The 15,829-nt window shown below is 53.2% G+C and overlaps 1 protein-coding gene across 1 annotated transcript in view; it reads left to right on the top strand.

Moving 5' to 3' along the window:
• The window catches only part of SLC2A1 (solute carrier family 2 member 1), a 37,821-nt gene extending 23,190 nt beyond the window's left edge, over positions 1-14,631 (top strand). The window contains exons 3-10 of the mRNA XM_026660068.2: positions 5,106-5,266; positions 8,146-8,386; positions 9,636-9,798; positions 9,885-10,072; positions 10,449-10,553; positions 12,260-12,361; positions 12,880-13,083; positions 14,348-14,631. Of these exons, the coding sequence (XP_026515853.1) occupies positions 5,106-5,266; positions 8,146-8,386; positions 9,636-9,798; positions 9,885-10,072; positions 10,449-10,553; positions 12,260-12,361; positions 12,880-13,083; positions 14,348-14,545 (1,362 nt within the window). The 3' untranslated portion in view covers positions 14,546-14,631. The remainder of the gene's footprint in view (positions 1-5,105; positions 5,267-8,145; positions 8,387-9,635; positions 9,799-9,884; positions 10,073-10,448; positions 10,554-12,259; positions 12,362-12,879; positions 13,084-14,347) is intronic.
• The last annotated feature ends 1,198 nt before the right edge of the window (positions 14,632-15,829 follow it).

Here is a 15,829-nt window from a genome sequence, read left to right as displayed (position 1 = left end):
CACACACACACACACACACACACACACACACACACACACACACACACACCTGCCACAGTATTTTCTGCCAAACTTCAACCACTTCATAGCCCACCCCCAACCTCCTAGCAGTGAGTGCAGGATTGCCACTGCCGTACATTTCCCCATGCCTTGTGTCAAGTATCATGCTGCATGGAGTAGGGGCTTTCACCCTTTAATAGATCAGTCAGGCGGTGTCTTCCGCTGTTAAGCCTAGCGCTTCCTCCTAACATGGCAGCAGGGTTTGGAATAGCCCAAACTCTGATGCAGGTCAGAGGTCACTGGGATCTCAAATTACATCCCAGTTTTCCTCAATTCTCTCTCCAAAGTATTTCTAATGTCTCTCCTGCCAGGTCTGAGCAGCCCCTCTGAACTAGAACAGCCCACGCCTTCCTCCTATGCCTTAAGCTGTTTGCGGTTTAGCTTCTTGGCAGCTGCAGGAGGGGAAGCGCAGAACCTGAACTCAGACCTTGCCAGAGGCAGGAGAGACGAAACTGTTTCCAGACTGGCCTGTTGCAATCTATTTGTAATTACACAGAGTCCATTGAAGTCAATGGGAGCATTGGATCAGGTCCATAATGGATAAGTACAATTAAATGCACGGAAGGGGAGATTGTGAACATGTGATAATGAAACGGGCTCTTGCACAGACGTGCACCTGTACTTCCATTAGAACCCTGTATCAGAGGGGTAGCCGTGTTAGTCTGTGTCCACAAAAACAACGAGGAGTCTGGTGGCACCTTAAAGACCAACAGATTTATTTGGGTCCTATGATGGTGTCACTAGAGTAGATATGGGGACAGAGAAGGCAGTGGGGTTTGTTACAGGGGTTGGTTTCTGGGTTAGTGTTTCTGTGGTGTGTAGTTGCTGGTGAGTATTTGCTTCAGGTTGGGGGGCTGTTTTTCAGCTGGTATGGCACTTTCAGAAGAAATATCTTTGTAGGCTGAAATCCAGTGAAAGATCCAGTGTCTTATCATTGGAATCAAATTTGTTCCCTGGGGGGGGTTCTTTCCCTCTGTTTGAGAAGAGCAATAAAATCCAGTTTCTGACTTTTTCAGTCTGATTTTTAAAGGGACACTGTCCACTTGAAATCTAGTCTACTTCAAAAATGACCCTAGTTACATTTGCTGTGCCTGCTTCGGAGTCCTGCTGGCAATCTTTGTAGTTCCACAAACACCGTTTCCTCTTTTAAAAAGTTTTTCTCTTCCCTGTTAGTGTAGAAAACCCCTAGGGAGACTAATTGTGGGGGGGGGGGGGGGGGGGGAGCTGTGAAAAGTAATCGGAGAGGCCCAGGCCCTCAAACGTATGGAGGTGCCGAAGAGTATAAAATGGAGAGAAAATAAAGGATTTAGATTTAAAAATCAATTTCTACCTTTGTGGTTTTTGCCCTCCATCAAACCAACCCGGCAAGCAAGGCCCCAGCCTTGGTACGGCAAACATACATTTAAAAACTAAAATAATGGGGAGAACCAGCAAAGCAACTCAAGGTGTTTAGCCAAACCTAGAGAGGGCCTCCCCTCTTCCCTCCCCTCCCAACACGGTGACCATCTGCCCCACTTAACCCCCCTTGGGATCAGGGATGTAATTGATCAACCTGCTGCCATTCTGCCAAGTGTTGGGCACCTCGCCCTTCTCTCTCTCCCCAGCTCCACCCACCCAAGAGACTCCCTGAGATTTCAGGTTATGCCATGCAGACCCCTGGGCAATTCACCTTCCCATTAGTAAACATCTCCTTTCTCTGCATTCACATTCCTGCCTGGCTCTGGCCTGGGGTGAGCCTCTTCTTCCCTGCAGGCACAGCAAGGAGGCAATTTCAGAGGTCCTGTGGTTTTGTTGACTGTCACTAGGGTGAGATCACAACTTGTCTGGCCACATTTCTTTGCAGGCAGTTTCCTCCCAGTGGCACTATGGGAATGCCGGCCTGACCTGTGGGGAACGGGTTTGGTGACTCCCATCTAGTGGAGGAAAAGTGTCATTGGTTTAAAAGGAGAGTCCAGCCTCGTGCCCGCAGGGGGGTGAGCTCTGTGACATAGCAGCTTGTGACTGAGGAAGACACGAGCCAAGCTGTGTGACTGAGGCATATGGTCCAAGTCTGGGGTGAAGCAAAGTAGCCTGTAGGTGAGGCCTGGGAATTCGTGGCATTTGTCCCTGCAGATGAAATCCAAACCGGAACAGAGTGTCCATGGGGATGGGAGGAAAGGGACAGCCCTAGCGACTGGACAGTAAATTAATAGCCAGGGAGAGCTCCCCGCTTCTGTTACTGAGCGGGAGCAGGCTCAGGGTAGGCACAGTGGTTCACCTGAGTAACGGGGGTGAGAATACTTCGCAGCGCTATAGTGCGTTCCCAGAGGATCGCAGTACATCGTATCTGGTCTCTCTGAGGTTCCTGCACTGGCACGCATTACCATAGTATCTGTACAGACTGTGTATGCAGTGGTTGCTTCACTCTCCACTGAGATGCAGCCATTTGTGGGGAGGAACATGGCAACAGTGCCCAGTAACGCAGCATGGCAAGGAGAATCTTGTCTCCATTGAAATGGGAGGGGGAATTTAAAGAGGCAGAAGACAGTTACCCAAAAAGGGGCTGCCAGGTTCCCCACCCCAACTCTTGTGAAAAGTGCCATGTGGTTAGAGCCTGGGTTTTGTGTCTCACCCCAGCACATGCTGCATGTCAGATATCGATTCAGTGTTGGAGATAACAAGGGAGCTAAGTTATTCGCTCCATTTGGAAAGCACTGCACTTGGCTTTGGCATATTCCTGGGTCTGGCTGCAGGGCCGTCCTTAGGATTTATGGGGCCCTACACAGTATTAAACTGGTGCCCCTATGCCCGACGGCAGCCTAGGCTCGCAGCCCGGGGGCGGAGGGACGAGGCAGCTAAGGATACCTCACAGCGGCGGAGAGTCACAGTTCCCCGCAGAGACCCCCGTACCCTCTCCCTCACGCAGAATGCACAGCACCAGCGCATTCGGCTCTGAATACGGCCCCTGCCTAAGGACACTGCAGCGCGTGCTGGGCGTGCAGGAGCCAACCCGCTCTTACCTGCTGTCATGGGCAGAGGGTGAAGCTGCCGCTTGGGGAGGCTAGCTCCCCAGCCCACCTCTTCTGCCTGTGACCCCGCCCATACTCCACCCCTGCTCTGCCCAGGCCCCGCCCTCTCCCCACTGTCTCCCTCCTCTTCCCTCCCCCTCCCTGCTCACCCCCTTCCAGCCAAATCCCTGAACCCAAATGAAGCAAATGACATTTGGAAAAAAACCCACTTTTCTGCAATGTCTTTCTAAAGAAAATGGCGCATGTTTTCCACTGCATGCCAGATGGCGAAGACTGGACATGCAGAAGGTACCTAATTAAAAGCACTAAATTTGGGAATAAAAAATTTCAGTCACAGGTTTTTTGATACACCCTGAAGTTTGTCAGAGATTTATTTGCAAAAACTTCATAGTAAGGGCAAGTCAGCTGTCCTGCTGAATACAACATTAAATATTATGGAATACATGATGCAGCTCTTCTCTGTTTTACATTTTCTTAATCAGTATTTCTAAGCTGATTTTCTATTTTAAATGTACTCTTTAGCATCATAAAGTTATCATTCCAGATTACTACATATTTAACTCACTGAAACAAAGACACTATTTTAAATTAATCAGTCACCGAGGTTTAGTGTGTTCAAAACAATGTTCATTGCTTTTAGAAAAAGGGAAACTAATTTACTTTGTGTGATCTCCGTAACAATAGACATGTTTATGAAATTTCACCAACTTTAAGAAATGTTCCAAAGATTTTAGGCACAACAAATGGTTTTATCTTACTAAGGTACTGATTTTGCTGGAGGGTTCTCTTAAAACTAGTTCATCAAGTAGTCAGAAGAAAAAGAAAGAGAAACATGTTTGTCTAGCTATCTAGCAGGAAAGGGGTGTTGTCCCTTTAAGGGCTCTCTTCAACAAGGGGTGAAGGGAGAAAGGGATGGACAGGAAGACTTTGGAAGCAAGTTTTTTGTACTATAGTCATTAAAATTAAAATGTGTATTTTAGATAAGGGTGGTCTTTTGAAGGATTTATTTAAAAAACTATTGTCTGAAGAGCCAAGCATTTAAAGCTAAAGATTAATACTCAGATTGTGCATCTAAAAATGTATGCAAGGATTTTTTAGAGATGTGATTTTATAATCTTCAGCAACACACTGATGAAATATTTTTAAAGCAAATTTTAAACTAAGGGCCTGTGGACTGACATGTTCTGAGTAAATATGACAGTGACGCACAACTGGTTTTGTCAGTAAATTCAGAAACCTGGGGGTTGGCAAATGGCTTCATTACCCCTTGACTGGCTCTTCAACAGTTTCAATGTTGTGCTAATAGGCCTGGCAGGCTGGAGGCTTTTTCACTTCTAAGTTATTAGATCCCCTCCAGAGGAGGACTCACCAGGCTGCAGCAGCTAGTTGTTGGAGCCTGCAGGAAGGGTCAGAACAGGGATAGGAAGAGCCGGGAGGGTGGACACTAAGACCCAGGGGTGCCCCAAATTTTCAGGTGCCCTACGCAGCTGCATATGTCTAAGGATGGCCCTGTCTGGCTGCCAGGTCTGGGAACTCTCTGAGCTTGTGAGAGGCTAGATGGTTGAGTGCTTATGGACATTGGCCTGGGACTTAGACTCCAGTTCAATTCCCACAGCTTTCCTGTGTGACCTTGGGCAAGTTGCTTGTATTATGTGCCACAGTTTCCCCACTGATCAATGGAGATAATAGCCCTGCCCTGCCTCAGGGGTGTGTGAGGATAAATACATTAAGGATTGTGAGATCCTCAGCTGCTACAGTGAGGAGAGCCGGATAAGAACCGTAGGTAGATAAATGTCTGGTTAATTCTAGCTGGACTATCCCATATTAAGGAGTCTCTGTTTGGGGCGGGAGCTTAATGTGTAAAATCTCTATAAAGTTTCAGCACAGAGTGTGGGTGGATCTGTGCAGATAATGGGCGAGGAGTGAGACTTCATTGTTGTCTAGGCATCATGCGGGGCCTATGAGCAGGGTGAATGTCATTTGGTGTGAACCTGGGTCTGTCCCTAACTGATTGGATTTCCCTCTACCCCGATGCAGGTGATTGAAGAGTTCTACAACCAGACGTGGCTAACTCGCTATGAGGAGCCGATCACCGCTGGCACCCTCACCACCCTGTGGTCCCTCTCCGTTGCCATATTCTCCGTTGGGGGAATGGTTGGGTCTTTCTCCGTTGGGCTGTTCGTCAATCGCTTTGGCCGGTAAGTACCGTGTGTGCTGGAACTGCTCTGTCCATCCTGGGGCTGGTGGGGGCCCATCACCTTAGTATCTGGGTACATCTCAGTCAGCTCCCCCAAGTGGTAGGGCGATACCATTATCCCCCCGTGCCTCCCGTACCGTCGTCCTCTGGCCTCCCAAGCGGGCACACCATCACCTCCATCAGGCTGTATAAAAGGCAGCCTCTTAAATCCTCTTCCTTGTCTGTTAATTTCATCACATCGGAATCCTCTTGAAATCCCTCCACTGGCTCCTCATCAGATCTAAGCTTCTTGTCACTGCATAACTCTGCCCCTGCCGCCTCATCCTCCCTCCCTTCCCCCACTCCGCCAGCATTCCCAGACTTGCTCACCTCTGTCAGCTCCCCCCCAGGCACCTCTGCCTTTTCCGTCATGCCCCACCATGCATGGTACCAACTCCATGAGCTCATCCACAAGGCCACTGCTCTGCTGTGTTTCAGTCCCTCTTCGGCTGTGCTGCCTACCGTGAACTGATTTGTGTATCGGCTGCCTGTGGCTGTTCCCTTTCCTCTGTCTCCAGAGCAAGGGCCGCCCTTCTTCGATGTCTGGAAAACGCCCAGCAGACAGTGGGCACTATGGAGCGAGTCCTGAGGGACAGCAGAATTCATTGACTTACCCACAGCCTCAGAGAGGCAGGAACGGAGCACAGAGCTCTTGAGTCCTAAGCCATGGCTTTACCCATAAAACCACCCAGCTGCACTCAGGCAGCTCTACCCCACTCGCTCTTCTGAGAAGATGGGGAACCTGGAGCCGGGGCTGCTCCACATGGGCCAAACGCGTGTAATCTCCATGTCCCATAGAGTCTCTCTATTGGCCTCTCCAGCTCTGCGTGCACACTCCTGTCAAACAAAGCTTCATTGAGAAAGTAGATCAGGAAGTGTTGTTTACTACTACTCATAACACAAGAACTAGGGGTCACCAAATGAAATTAATAGGCAGCAGGTTTAAAACAAATAAAAGGCAGTATTTATTCACACAACACAGTCAACCTGTGGAACTCCTTGCCAGAGGATGTTGTGAAGGCCAAGACCATAACAGCGTTCAAAAAAAGCACTAGATAAGTTCATGGAGGATAGGTCCATCAATTGCTATCAGCCACGCTGGGCAGGAATGGTGTCCCTAGCCTCTGTTTGCCAGAATGGACAAATGGGATGGATCACTTGATGATTCCCTGTTCTGTTCATTCCCTCTGGGGCACCTGGTACTGGCCACTGTTGGAAGACAGGATACTGGGCTAGATGGACCCTTGGTCTGACCCAATAGGGCCATTCTTATGTTCTTATTGTTCTTGGGTCCTCAGGTTGCCGCTTGCTGTCAAAGGAGAATTTCATCTCTCCCTTCATGACCAGACCCAGTGTCTCCATTCATCACAGCTGCTTGGAGCGTTTTGCTCATACTTTGTGTGAAGGCTCATGAGCTTAATCATTACCCCACGCTGGTGTTAGGCCTTGTTTGGTGGGTGGCTCCGGCCTCGGAGAGGGTGACCAGGTGTCTGGTTTTTGCCCTGAACACCCGGTCAAAAAGAGATCCTGGTGGCTCCGGTCAGCACCGCTGACTGGGCCAGTGACTGCCCAGTTGGCGGCACTATACAGCGGGGCTGGCAGGCTCCCTGCTACCCTCTGCGCGGCTCCCGGAAGCAGCAGCATGTCTCCCTCCAGCTCCTACGCGTAGGGGCAGCTAGGGGGCTCCACCCAAGCACTGCCCCTGCAGCTCCCGTTGGCCAGGAACTGCAGCTAATGGGACCTGCAGGGGCGGCGCCTGTGGACGGGGCAGCGTGCAGAGCCACCTGGCCGTGCCTCACCATAGGAGCTGGAGGCGGGACATGCTGTTGCTTCTGGGAGCTGCTTGAGGTAAGCGCTGCCCGGAGCCTGCACCCCTGAGTGCCCCCCAACATCCTGCCCCAGCCCTGATTGCCCCCCTGCCCTCTGAACCCCTCAATCCCAGCCCAGAGTACCCTTCTGCACCCCAAACCCCTCATCCCCAGCCCCATCCCAGTCTGCACCCCCAGCCAGAGCCCTCGCACCCCCGCCCCAGCCCAGAGCCCCCTCCCGCACCCGAACCCCTCATTTCTGGTCCCATCCTGGAACACACAGCCCCAGCCCATACCTCCTCCACACCCCAACCCCCTGCCTCAGCACAGAGCCCTCTCCCATACTCGGAACCCCTTGGCTCCACCTCTCAGCCCAGAGCCCCCTCCTGCACCCCAAAACTCTCATCCCTGGCCCCACACCAGAGCCCTCACCCCCAGCCGGACCCCTCACCCCCCTCGCATTCCAACCCACTGCCTCAGCCAGGGGCCCCCTCCTGCACTCTGAACTCATTTCTGGCCCCACCCAGGAGCCCCCTGACCCAGCCCCGTGAGTGAGGGTGGTGAGTGCGAGCGACAGGGGAATGAAGTGAACAGGAGGTGGGGCCTCAGAAGAGGTGGGCCATGGGCGGGGCCTCAGGGGAGAGGCAGGGCAAGGGTGTTCAGTTTTGTGCGAGTAGAAAGTTGGCAACCCTAGCCTCAGATCTTTTGCAACAAAGTATTTGAAAACCAAGTCGAGTTTTCACCCATCCGTTGTTTATAATTTTTTGTATTTCATGCAGCTTGGACACTGGAAACTGCTTTGTGTGTTTCATTTTCTACTTCTTTATTCCATTTGGTTCTCGTTCACATGTTCTGCACCTATTGCCTGTGTCACTGATTCTCTTTCCACGATTAGGCTTTGGAAACCTTCCTCTTTTCTTTCTACCAAGAATTAAATCTTATGTTGTTTTGGGCTTATGTGATTTTTTCCCAGTGCCTCTTGGATGCAGCATTGGTACAGCTGGTCCTGATCTCCCTGTCTTTGCCTCCCCAGACGGAACTCCATGCTGATGTCAAACAGTCTCGCCTTCCTGGCGGCCATCCTGATGGGGTTCTCCAAGGTGGCTTATTCCTTCGAGATGTTGATCCTGGGCCGCTTCATCGTCGGGTTGTATTCTGGCCTCACCACTGGCTTCGTGCCCATGTATGTGGGTGAGGTGTCTCCGACGGCACTGAGAGGGGCTCTTGGAACGGTCCACCAGCTCGGCATAGTCGTGGGCATCCTCATCGCACAGGTGAGTTGTTCTCCAAGGCACCTGCTGCTGCATTGGCCAGTCCCTGGTATGCTGACAAATGGTCCGTTTCTCAAGAATTCATCTGGTTTCCTGCCTTTGTTTTTAACGTTGCATTGACCAGTTGGTGAGTTTACACTGATTGGAGCTGTCTGAGGTGCTTTGGGAGACAAAGGGTTATCTGGGGCCAGGGCGCTGGATTGGGATTCAGGAGCTCTGGGTTCCGTTCTGAGCTCTGCTAGTGACTTGCTGCGTGACTTGGGCAAGTCTTGTAATCTCTCTGTGCTTGTTCCTCACCTATAGAATGGTTATAATGACTGTCCCCGTGACTGTCGATTGTGCGCTCATTGTGGGGTGTCTGTGCAGCATCTAATACAATGGGGCCTTGTTCTTGAGGGGCTAATGTATAATGGGCAGATCTAGGTTTGGTGCTCATGAGGTCCACTGTACACATCATCTCATTGTGGTCTGGTATCCATGGGGACTGAAGATGCTCAATTATCCTGTGTGGTCTGGCTCCTCTAGAGAGACTGGGGTCTGGTGCTGTACGGTGTGCTGGCTTGGCCTGTGATGTTCTCTAGTGGCTGTGCACAGAGAGGGCGAGAGATCTAGACCTAGGGCTGTGATCCTGGTGCTGTAATTCCCAGGTTCTCATGCTGGTCCTGCAGACCTATGTGATCTACCTTATCCTTTGTCTGATTGTCCACGGTTCCTGCATTCATGGCATGGCTCAGGCGGGAAGAGCAGGAGCTGGTGGGACAGTATTGTCTCTAACGCAGTGTAGCTTTCTCTCCCTGCTGGCCACCTAATGAGGTTTGAGTCTGCTGCTGCCTCCAACCCTCGGCCTGCTCCGTTCGCTCAGGCAGTAGAGGCGCACGGTTTCAGATCCAGACATGTCAGGTTCAGTCCCTGCCCATCGGTTGTTGGGTTTAGTGTGCAGGTGATACAGTGGAGGTTGGATTAGAGCAGGGGTTCTCAAACTGGGGTTTGGGACCCCTCGGGGGGCATGAGGCTATTACATGGGGGGTCGTGACCTGCCAGCCTCCACCCCAAACCTCGCTTTGCCTCCAGCAGTTATAATGGTGTTAAATATGTAAAGAAGTGGTTTTAATTTTTAAGGGGGGCCGCACTCAGAGGCTTGCTATGTGAAAGGGGTCACCAGTACGGAAGTTTGAGACCCAGTGGACTAGAGAAACTGGCCTTACCCCCTGGCTGTGACGCAGGAAGGGCTGAGCTCGCTGTCTCTCCACAGGTGTTTGGGATGGACTTGATCATGGGGAACGAGTCGCTCTGGCCGCTCCTGCTGGGCTTCACCTTTGTCCCTTCCTTGCTGCAATGTATCATCCTGCCCTTCGCCCCCGAGAGCCCCCGGTTCCTCCTAATCAATCGCAATGAGGAGAACAAAGCCAAGAGTGGTGAGTTGGCTGCCCCTGCCCGGGAAAAGGCCGTGCAGGGCCTGCGCCCTTGAGCGTTCCTCACCTCTCCACCTCCTTCCCCTCAGTCCTGAAGAAGCTCAGAGGGACGACGGACGTCAGCAGCGACCTGCAGGAGATGAAGGAAGAGAGCCGGCAGATGATGAGGGAGAAGAAGGTCACAATACTGGAGCTCTTCCGCTCCCCTTTGTATCAGCAGCCGATCCTCATTGCCATTGTGCTGCAGCTGTCTCAGCAGCTCTCGGGGATCAATGCGGTGAGTGCAGAACTGCCGAGTACCGGCCTCGGGGAATCTCACGGGGCTGTACCAGGAGGGGAGGGCAGTGAGCTCTCCACCCACAGTGCCACATCCAGGGTCCCACTCAGAATGGAACCCTGGGGCCAGTGCCCTGCCCACTTGGCCACAATGCCTCCCATTGGTGCAGCTTTGCCCAACGCTCCACACACACAGGGCTGTGCTGAACACCACAACCAAGCCCTGTGGTGTTCTATATACACCTCCCCCCCCCCCCCCACCCCCATGAATGGCATTGGTCAGACGGTTTGAAGTCCTGCTGTGCCTGTAGATGCTCAGAGACGTCTCAGGCTGGGATCTGCAAAGCTTGTTCATGGCGTGTTGCTTTGTTTTGTAGGTCTTCTACTATTCTACCAGCATCTTTGAAAAGTCGGGCGTGGAGCAGCCCGTCTACGCCACCATAGGCTCCGGGGTGGTGAACACAGCTTTCACGGTTGTCTCGGTGAGTGTCTGCTGAATAGTCTTCCTTCCCACTGCCTGTCTGTACATCCTTGCAGGATTGGGGCCAGTGCTAATGTGTGTGGATATGGCTGTGAGCAAGGCCCCATTAGATAAACACATACCCAAATGTGATGATACTTCACGCTGCTCTAGCACTCCTCCGTTGATCTCCGAACACTTCGCCAAATGTGGTGAGGAACGTCCCCCATTTCACAGCTGGAGAAACTGAGGCACAGTGTAATGGCAGCCTCGTTAGAGATGTCGAGCCCTGCAGGTCCCACTGGCATTAGTGCCTCTGAAAATTGGGCCACGAGTGACTTACCCAAGGCTATGGAATGAAACAGCAGCAGCGCTGGGATTAGAACATTGGCCTCTGGCTCTGTTTAATGCCTCAGATCAGGGGTTCTCCAACTTCATTGCACTGCGGCTCCCTTCTGACAACCAAAATTACTACATGACCAAAGCCTGAGCTTGCCCGAGCTCCACCACCCCAGGGGAGGGGCGGGGGGCGAAGCCCAAACCCCACTGCCCCAGGCAGTGGGGCTTGGGCTTCAGCCACGGGCCTCAGCAAGTCTAATGCCAGCCTTCGCAACCCATTTAAAATAGGGTTGTGACCCACTTTGGGGTCCGGCCCACAGTTTGGGAACCGCTGCCTTAGACTGGGGCGGGCAAACTTTTTGGCCTGAGGGCCTCATCGGGTTTTGGAAATTATCCGAACACCCCCCCCCCCCCCCCTCCTTCCCCCCCCCTCCCGTGCCCCCCCCCCCACCCCCGGGACTCCTGCCCCATCTAACCCCCCCTGTTCCCTGAGAGACCCACCCTGGGACCCCTACCCCATCTCCCCCCCACCCCCGTCCCCTGACCACCCCCAGAACCCCTGCCCCTGACTACCCCCCACCGCCCCATCCAACCCCCCCCTCCTTCCTGACTGCCCCCCTGGGACCCTTGCCTCCATTCAACCCCCGCTGTTCCCTGCCCTCTGACTGCCCCGACCCCTATCCACCCCCCCAAACTCCCCTGCCCTCTATCCAACCCCCTCTGCTCCCTACCCCCTTACCGTGCTGCCCAGAGCATCAGGACACGCAGCCGTGCTGCCTGGCTGGAGCCAGCCGCGCTCCGCACAGCACAGAGACCAGGTCAGGCGCCCCGGCTCGGCAGCTGCGCTGCCCCAGGAGCTCGCAGCCCCGCCACCCAGAGCATTGCGCCAGCGGTGCAGTGAGCTGAGGCTGCGGGGGAGGGGCCGGGGGCGAGCCTCAGGGGCTGGGCAGGAGGGTCCCGCGGGCCGTAGTTTGCCCTCCTCTGCCTTAGACGCTGCTTGGCTAGAGCAATAAAAAGCAAATGTCCTTAGTGCTAGACTCTGATCCAGCCAATCTCCTCTCCTCCCTCCTGTCTGCTCACCCATTTCCACGAGCCTCCTGCTGAAGCACGGCTCCTCCCCCTCCAACAGACCAGCTGCTTCCTGCTTCCCTGGGCTCCATCACATTGTAGGCACCCTGGCATCGCCATGGCATGGCCAATTTTTACCTAGCTCACATTAAGTTGCTTGGGTGCCTTTTATAGGGTGACTGACTTTGCCCCTTGTTGGACGCCCAAGGTGGGGCTGCAGTCAGGTTAGAGAGCATGAGCGTGTTCCCCAGGGAGGGGTATTGGTGGGGCAGGACGTGGGTCTGATGTGCTGAACAGTGCTTGCCTCCCTCTGTCTGACAGCTCTTTGTGGTGGAGCGAGCCGGGCGCAGGACTCTGCACCTCGTTGGCCTGGCTGGGATGGCTGGCTGCGCAGTGCTCATGACCATCGCCCTGGTGCTGCTGGTGAGTGAGTGCGCCGAGTTCAGAGTAACCGGTTTGGGGCCACCTGGAGACACCTCCTGAGTAACCCAAGGAAAGGAGGGGGTGGGGCACTGAGCACTCATCAGCCCCAGGGGGTGGTTACTCTGAGGGCTGGTGGAAAGGGAGACCTTGCAGGGATGATGTCACATTGTTGGCCAATCAGCGCTGCCTGAATCCCTGGTGTCATTTCAAGAAACTCTTCCTCCATGGGGTCATAATTCTGGAGAGCGCTGGCTCCTGGGATGGCCGTGCTCCTTGCTTCAAGGCCCTGGCGCCGCAAGACACCTGCCGCCAGGCTCGCCCAGCACTGAAGTGAAGCCCCTTGAGATCATTTGTCAAAGGAATACGGTAGGAGTGGCGGAAGCTTCCTAAAAGTGGTGGGGCCAAAGCCCCCTGCCCCTCACACCCGTTCCGGTGCCCCTGGAATACGGTTGTACCAGAGATGCAGGGTCCACGTACGTTTGAAGCAAATAACGCTCTTCGCTCTTTCCCTGTCCTAGGACCAAATGGCCTGGATGTCCTACGTCAGCATCATTGCCATCTTTGGGTTTGTGGCTTTCTTTGAGATTGGCCCGGGCCCCATCCCTTGGTTTATCGTGGCAGAATTGTTCAGCCAAGGCCCTCGTCCTGCCGCCTTCGCCGTCGCCGGCTTGTCCAATTGGACCTCCAACTTCATCGTGGGCATGGGCTTCCAGTATGTGGAGGTAATTCCCCTGCCCTGCCTCTCCTCCAGCTCTGCGAGTGCTGAGGAGATGGGGCTGCTTTGAGCCACTCGCAGGATTTCCCTGCCTCCACATCTGCACTGGGGCTTGGGCCCATCTCTCTCTGCAGCCAGACAGGCTGGCAAATGGCTAGAGAAGGAAGCTCTAATGGATGCAGACACCTGCTGGGGCAGCGCAGGGGTGAGCGAGTACGACCGAGACTGATGAGCATCCAGGAGTTCAGACTTAGCCTGGTGTCAGTGGGTTCTGCCCCCCGGGAGCTCTAGAGGACGTCCAGCTGCTTACAGCCTGGCTCAGTTTGGTTCCTTGGCTTTCTGTAAAGACCGAATGAGCAGCAGCGCGTTGGATGACGCTAGCCAAGTAGGACTGTCTCATGGATCTCTTGCAAGCCCCATGCAAAGGAAAGTCAGTATCCTTATCCCTGTTGTACAGACAAAGTACGGCCCAGGGAGACTAAAGGACTTGTAGCAGAGCCAGGGATAGCACCCAGCTCTTCGGAGCCCCCAGCAGTGCCCACCACACGACCCTGCCGCCGCCTCCTATGCAAGCTAACCAGAAAGACCCATGTGTATTTTCCCCAGCAGGAGTCTGGCACGGCTCTGCCTCTGCCCAGTGCCTCAAAGGCTTCAGGGGTGCCTCAGCCATGTGCTGGCTCCATGCCCGGAGCTGAGTTTCACTCACAATGAATGGTACAAAGACACTGTGAAAGGGCCCACCCAACCCGAACAGCTCAACACTGCTCGGCCAGGAAAATCTCCTGCTTTCTACACGAATGGGTTTGACCAGGGCCCTGTGAGAGCATGAGGCTCATGTTCAGCACAGCTTCAGACTTCGCTCTGAACGAGGGAGCTCCCCAAGCTACTTGGGTGGAGGAGATGCAAGAGGAAGCGACTGAGACTGAGCTGAGGCTGCTGCTGGTGCCTTTCTAACCCCAGGAGCAGCTCTGTACATGGCCCTCTAGGTACAAAGCTGCCTAGCTCCATCATACAGGCAGAGCTGGGGCAGATCCGTTTGTTGCCCTGCACTGGGAGGGACGGGTTGGAAAGTTCGCCCGGGGTCGGGTTCAGGAGTGTTCTACACTCTCTGGATAGAAATAGTTACTAGATCAGGAGGCAGTGGGTGCTGCTTAAGAATTTGTAACCTAGTGCCTGGCAAGCTGGGTGGTGCCTCTGAGCACCCCACACCAGGCAAGCCCTGTGCCAATGCCCGTCGGCACCTCACCGCTTCCCTGGCTGTTCCTTTTCAGCAACTCTGCGGCCCATATGTCTTCATCATCTTCACGGTGCTGCTGATCGCCTTCTTCATCTTCACCTACTTCAAGGTGCCCGAGACGAGGGGCCGGACCTTCGACGAGATCGCCTCCGGGTTCCGCCAGGGCGGTGCCAGCCAGAGCGACAAGACGCCCGACGAGTTCCACAGCTTGGGAGCGGACTCCCAGGTCTAACAAGCCAGCAGCTCGTCCCTCTGCTCCAGCCGCTGAACTTCTCTCCCGAGTGTTTTAATGCTTGTACAGAAACCAGGCAGGAGGGATTTGGGGGGTGGGGGGTCGGGTGCATTTGTTCCATCTCCAGAGTCCCCCACCAGCCACCTGGTTGGCCAGCAGTATACTGACACACATTTGCTAGGAACAATTTTAGCTGGTTTCACGTCCAGGATTTCAAAGATGATAGGTTCAGAAACTACAACTAATGTTTTCAACCAACCAACCACCTCCAGTTTTGTGAGCTGGAGGCAGCTCCCTTATTAATGAAGCAACAGGTTCTTTAACGAGAAGTTTTTAAAGGTCAATACTTTCAAGGGTTTTAATCACTGAAGAAAGCCTGTTGCTTTATTAAGTATTTAAAAAAGCAGATTTTTAATGTCTCGAACAGTCTAAAATTTCAAACCCCCAGTGGGTTGGGGGAAGAGGAGACTAGGGGGGAAGTGGGTAAGGATTGTAATGTTAATGGATTCGTTCTGTTCCTCTACAACTCTGAGCAGTAGCTACCCCTGAACTGGGCCGCAGGAGAAGCTCTGAAAGGGCTGTAGTACTGTAGTGATACGTGGACAGTCCTAGGGGGACCTGCCTTCTGAGGTCACCACCACATCTCCCAGGATTTAGAACCTCCAGTGGCAGCTTCTCAGTCCTTCTGAACCTGTCCCCAGACGAATATACTTCCCTCACCTGGATGAATCATTTCCTCTGAGTCAGATGGGTACAGTTTGGGTGGGGTGAGGTTTTTGTTTGGGGGTTGGGTTTTTTGGGGGGTTTGGGGAGAGTTAAAAACTACTGTGGTTTTTTTTTAGTCTGGCAATATTTGCCTTATAGGTCAATTGCAGTGTATGTGGGCAGGGAAGCCTCACTACTGAAAAACCAGCAGCAACCTGCCCCCTCGGCTCATTGTTAAAAACAAACCAACACTCCAGAATTGAAATCCAGTCTTGCTTTGCTCCCACCACAAGCAACCCTTGCGCTGAAGGTATAGCTGAGAAGCAGGAGTGGTATGTTTACAGGCCGCAAAAGCCAGTTTTGGGCAAAATAAACGGGCTGATGAGACAATACAAACACTAGCCCAGTCACTACCCTGTACGTCCGAGACTCTCCGAAATTAATCAGTTGAATGGAGACATACATTTCCTGCTTTGTGTATAGACTGGAAGATATTTATAAATATATATATTTGTTCAGTGGTGTTAATAGTGGACATTAAGTTATAGTGTTTCTGATTGACAAGCAAAGTACTGTAAA

Source organism: Terrapene carolina, unplaced genomic scaffold (genome assembly GCF_002925995.2).
Source record: "Terrapene carolina triunguis isolate 2854851 unplaced genomic scaffold, T_m_triunguis-2.0 Scaffold714, whole genome shotgun sequence".
NCBI lineage: Eukaryota > Metazoa > Chordata > Testudines > Emydidae > Terrapene > Terrapene triunguis.
Note: the sequence above shows the minus strand (reverse complement) of the source record. Positions and strands in the feature narration are given on the sequence as shown.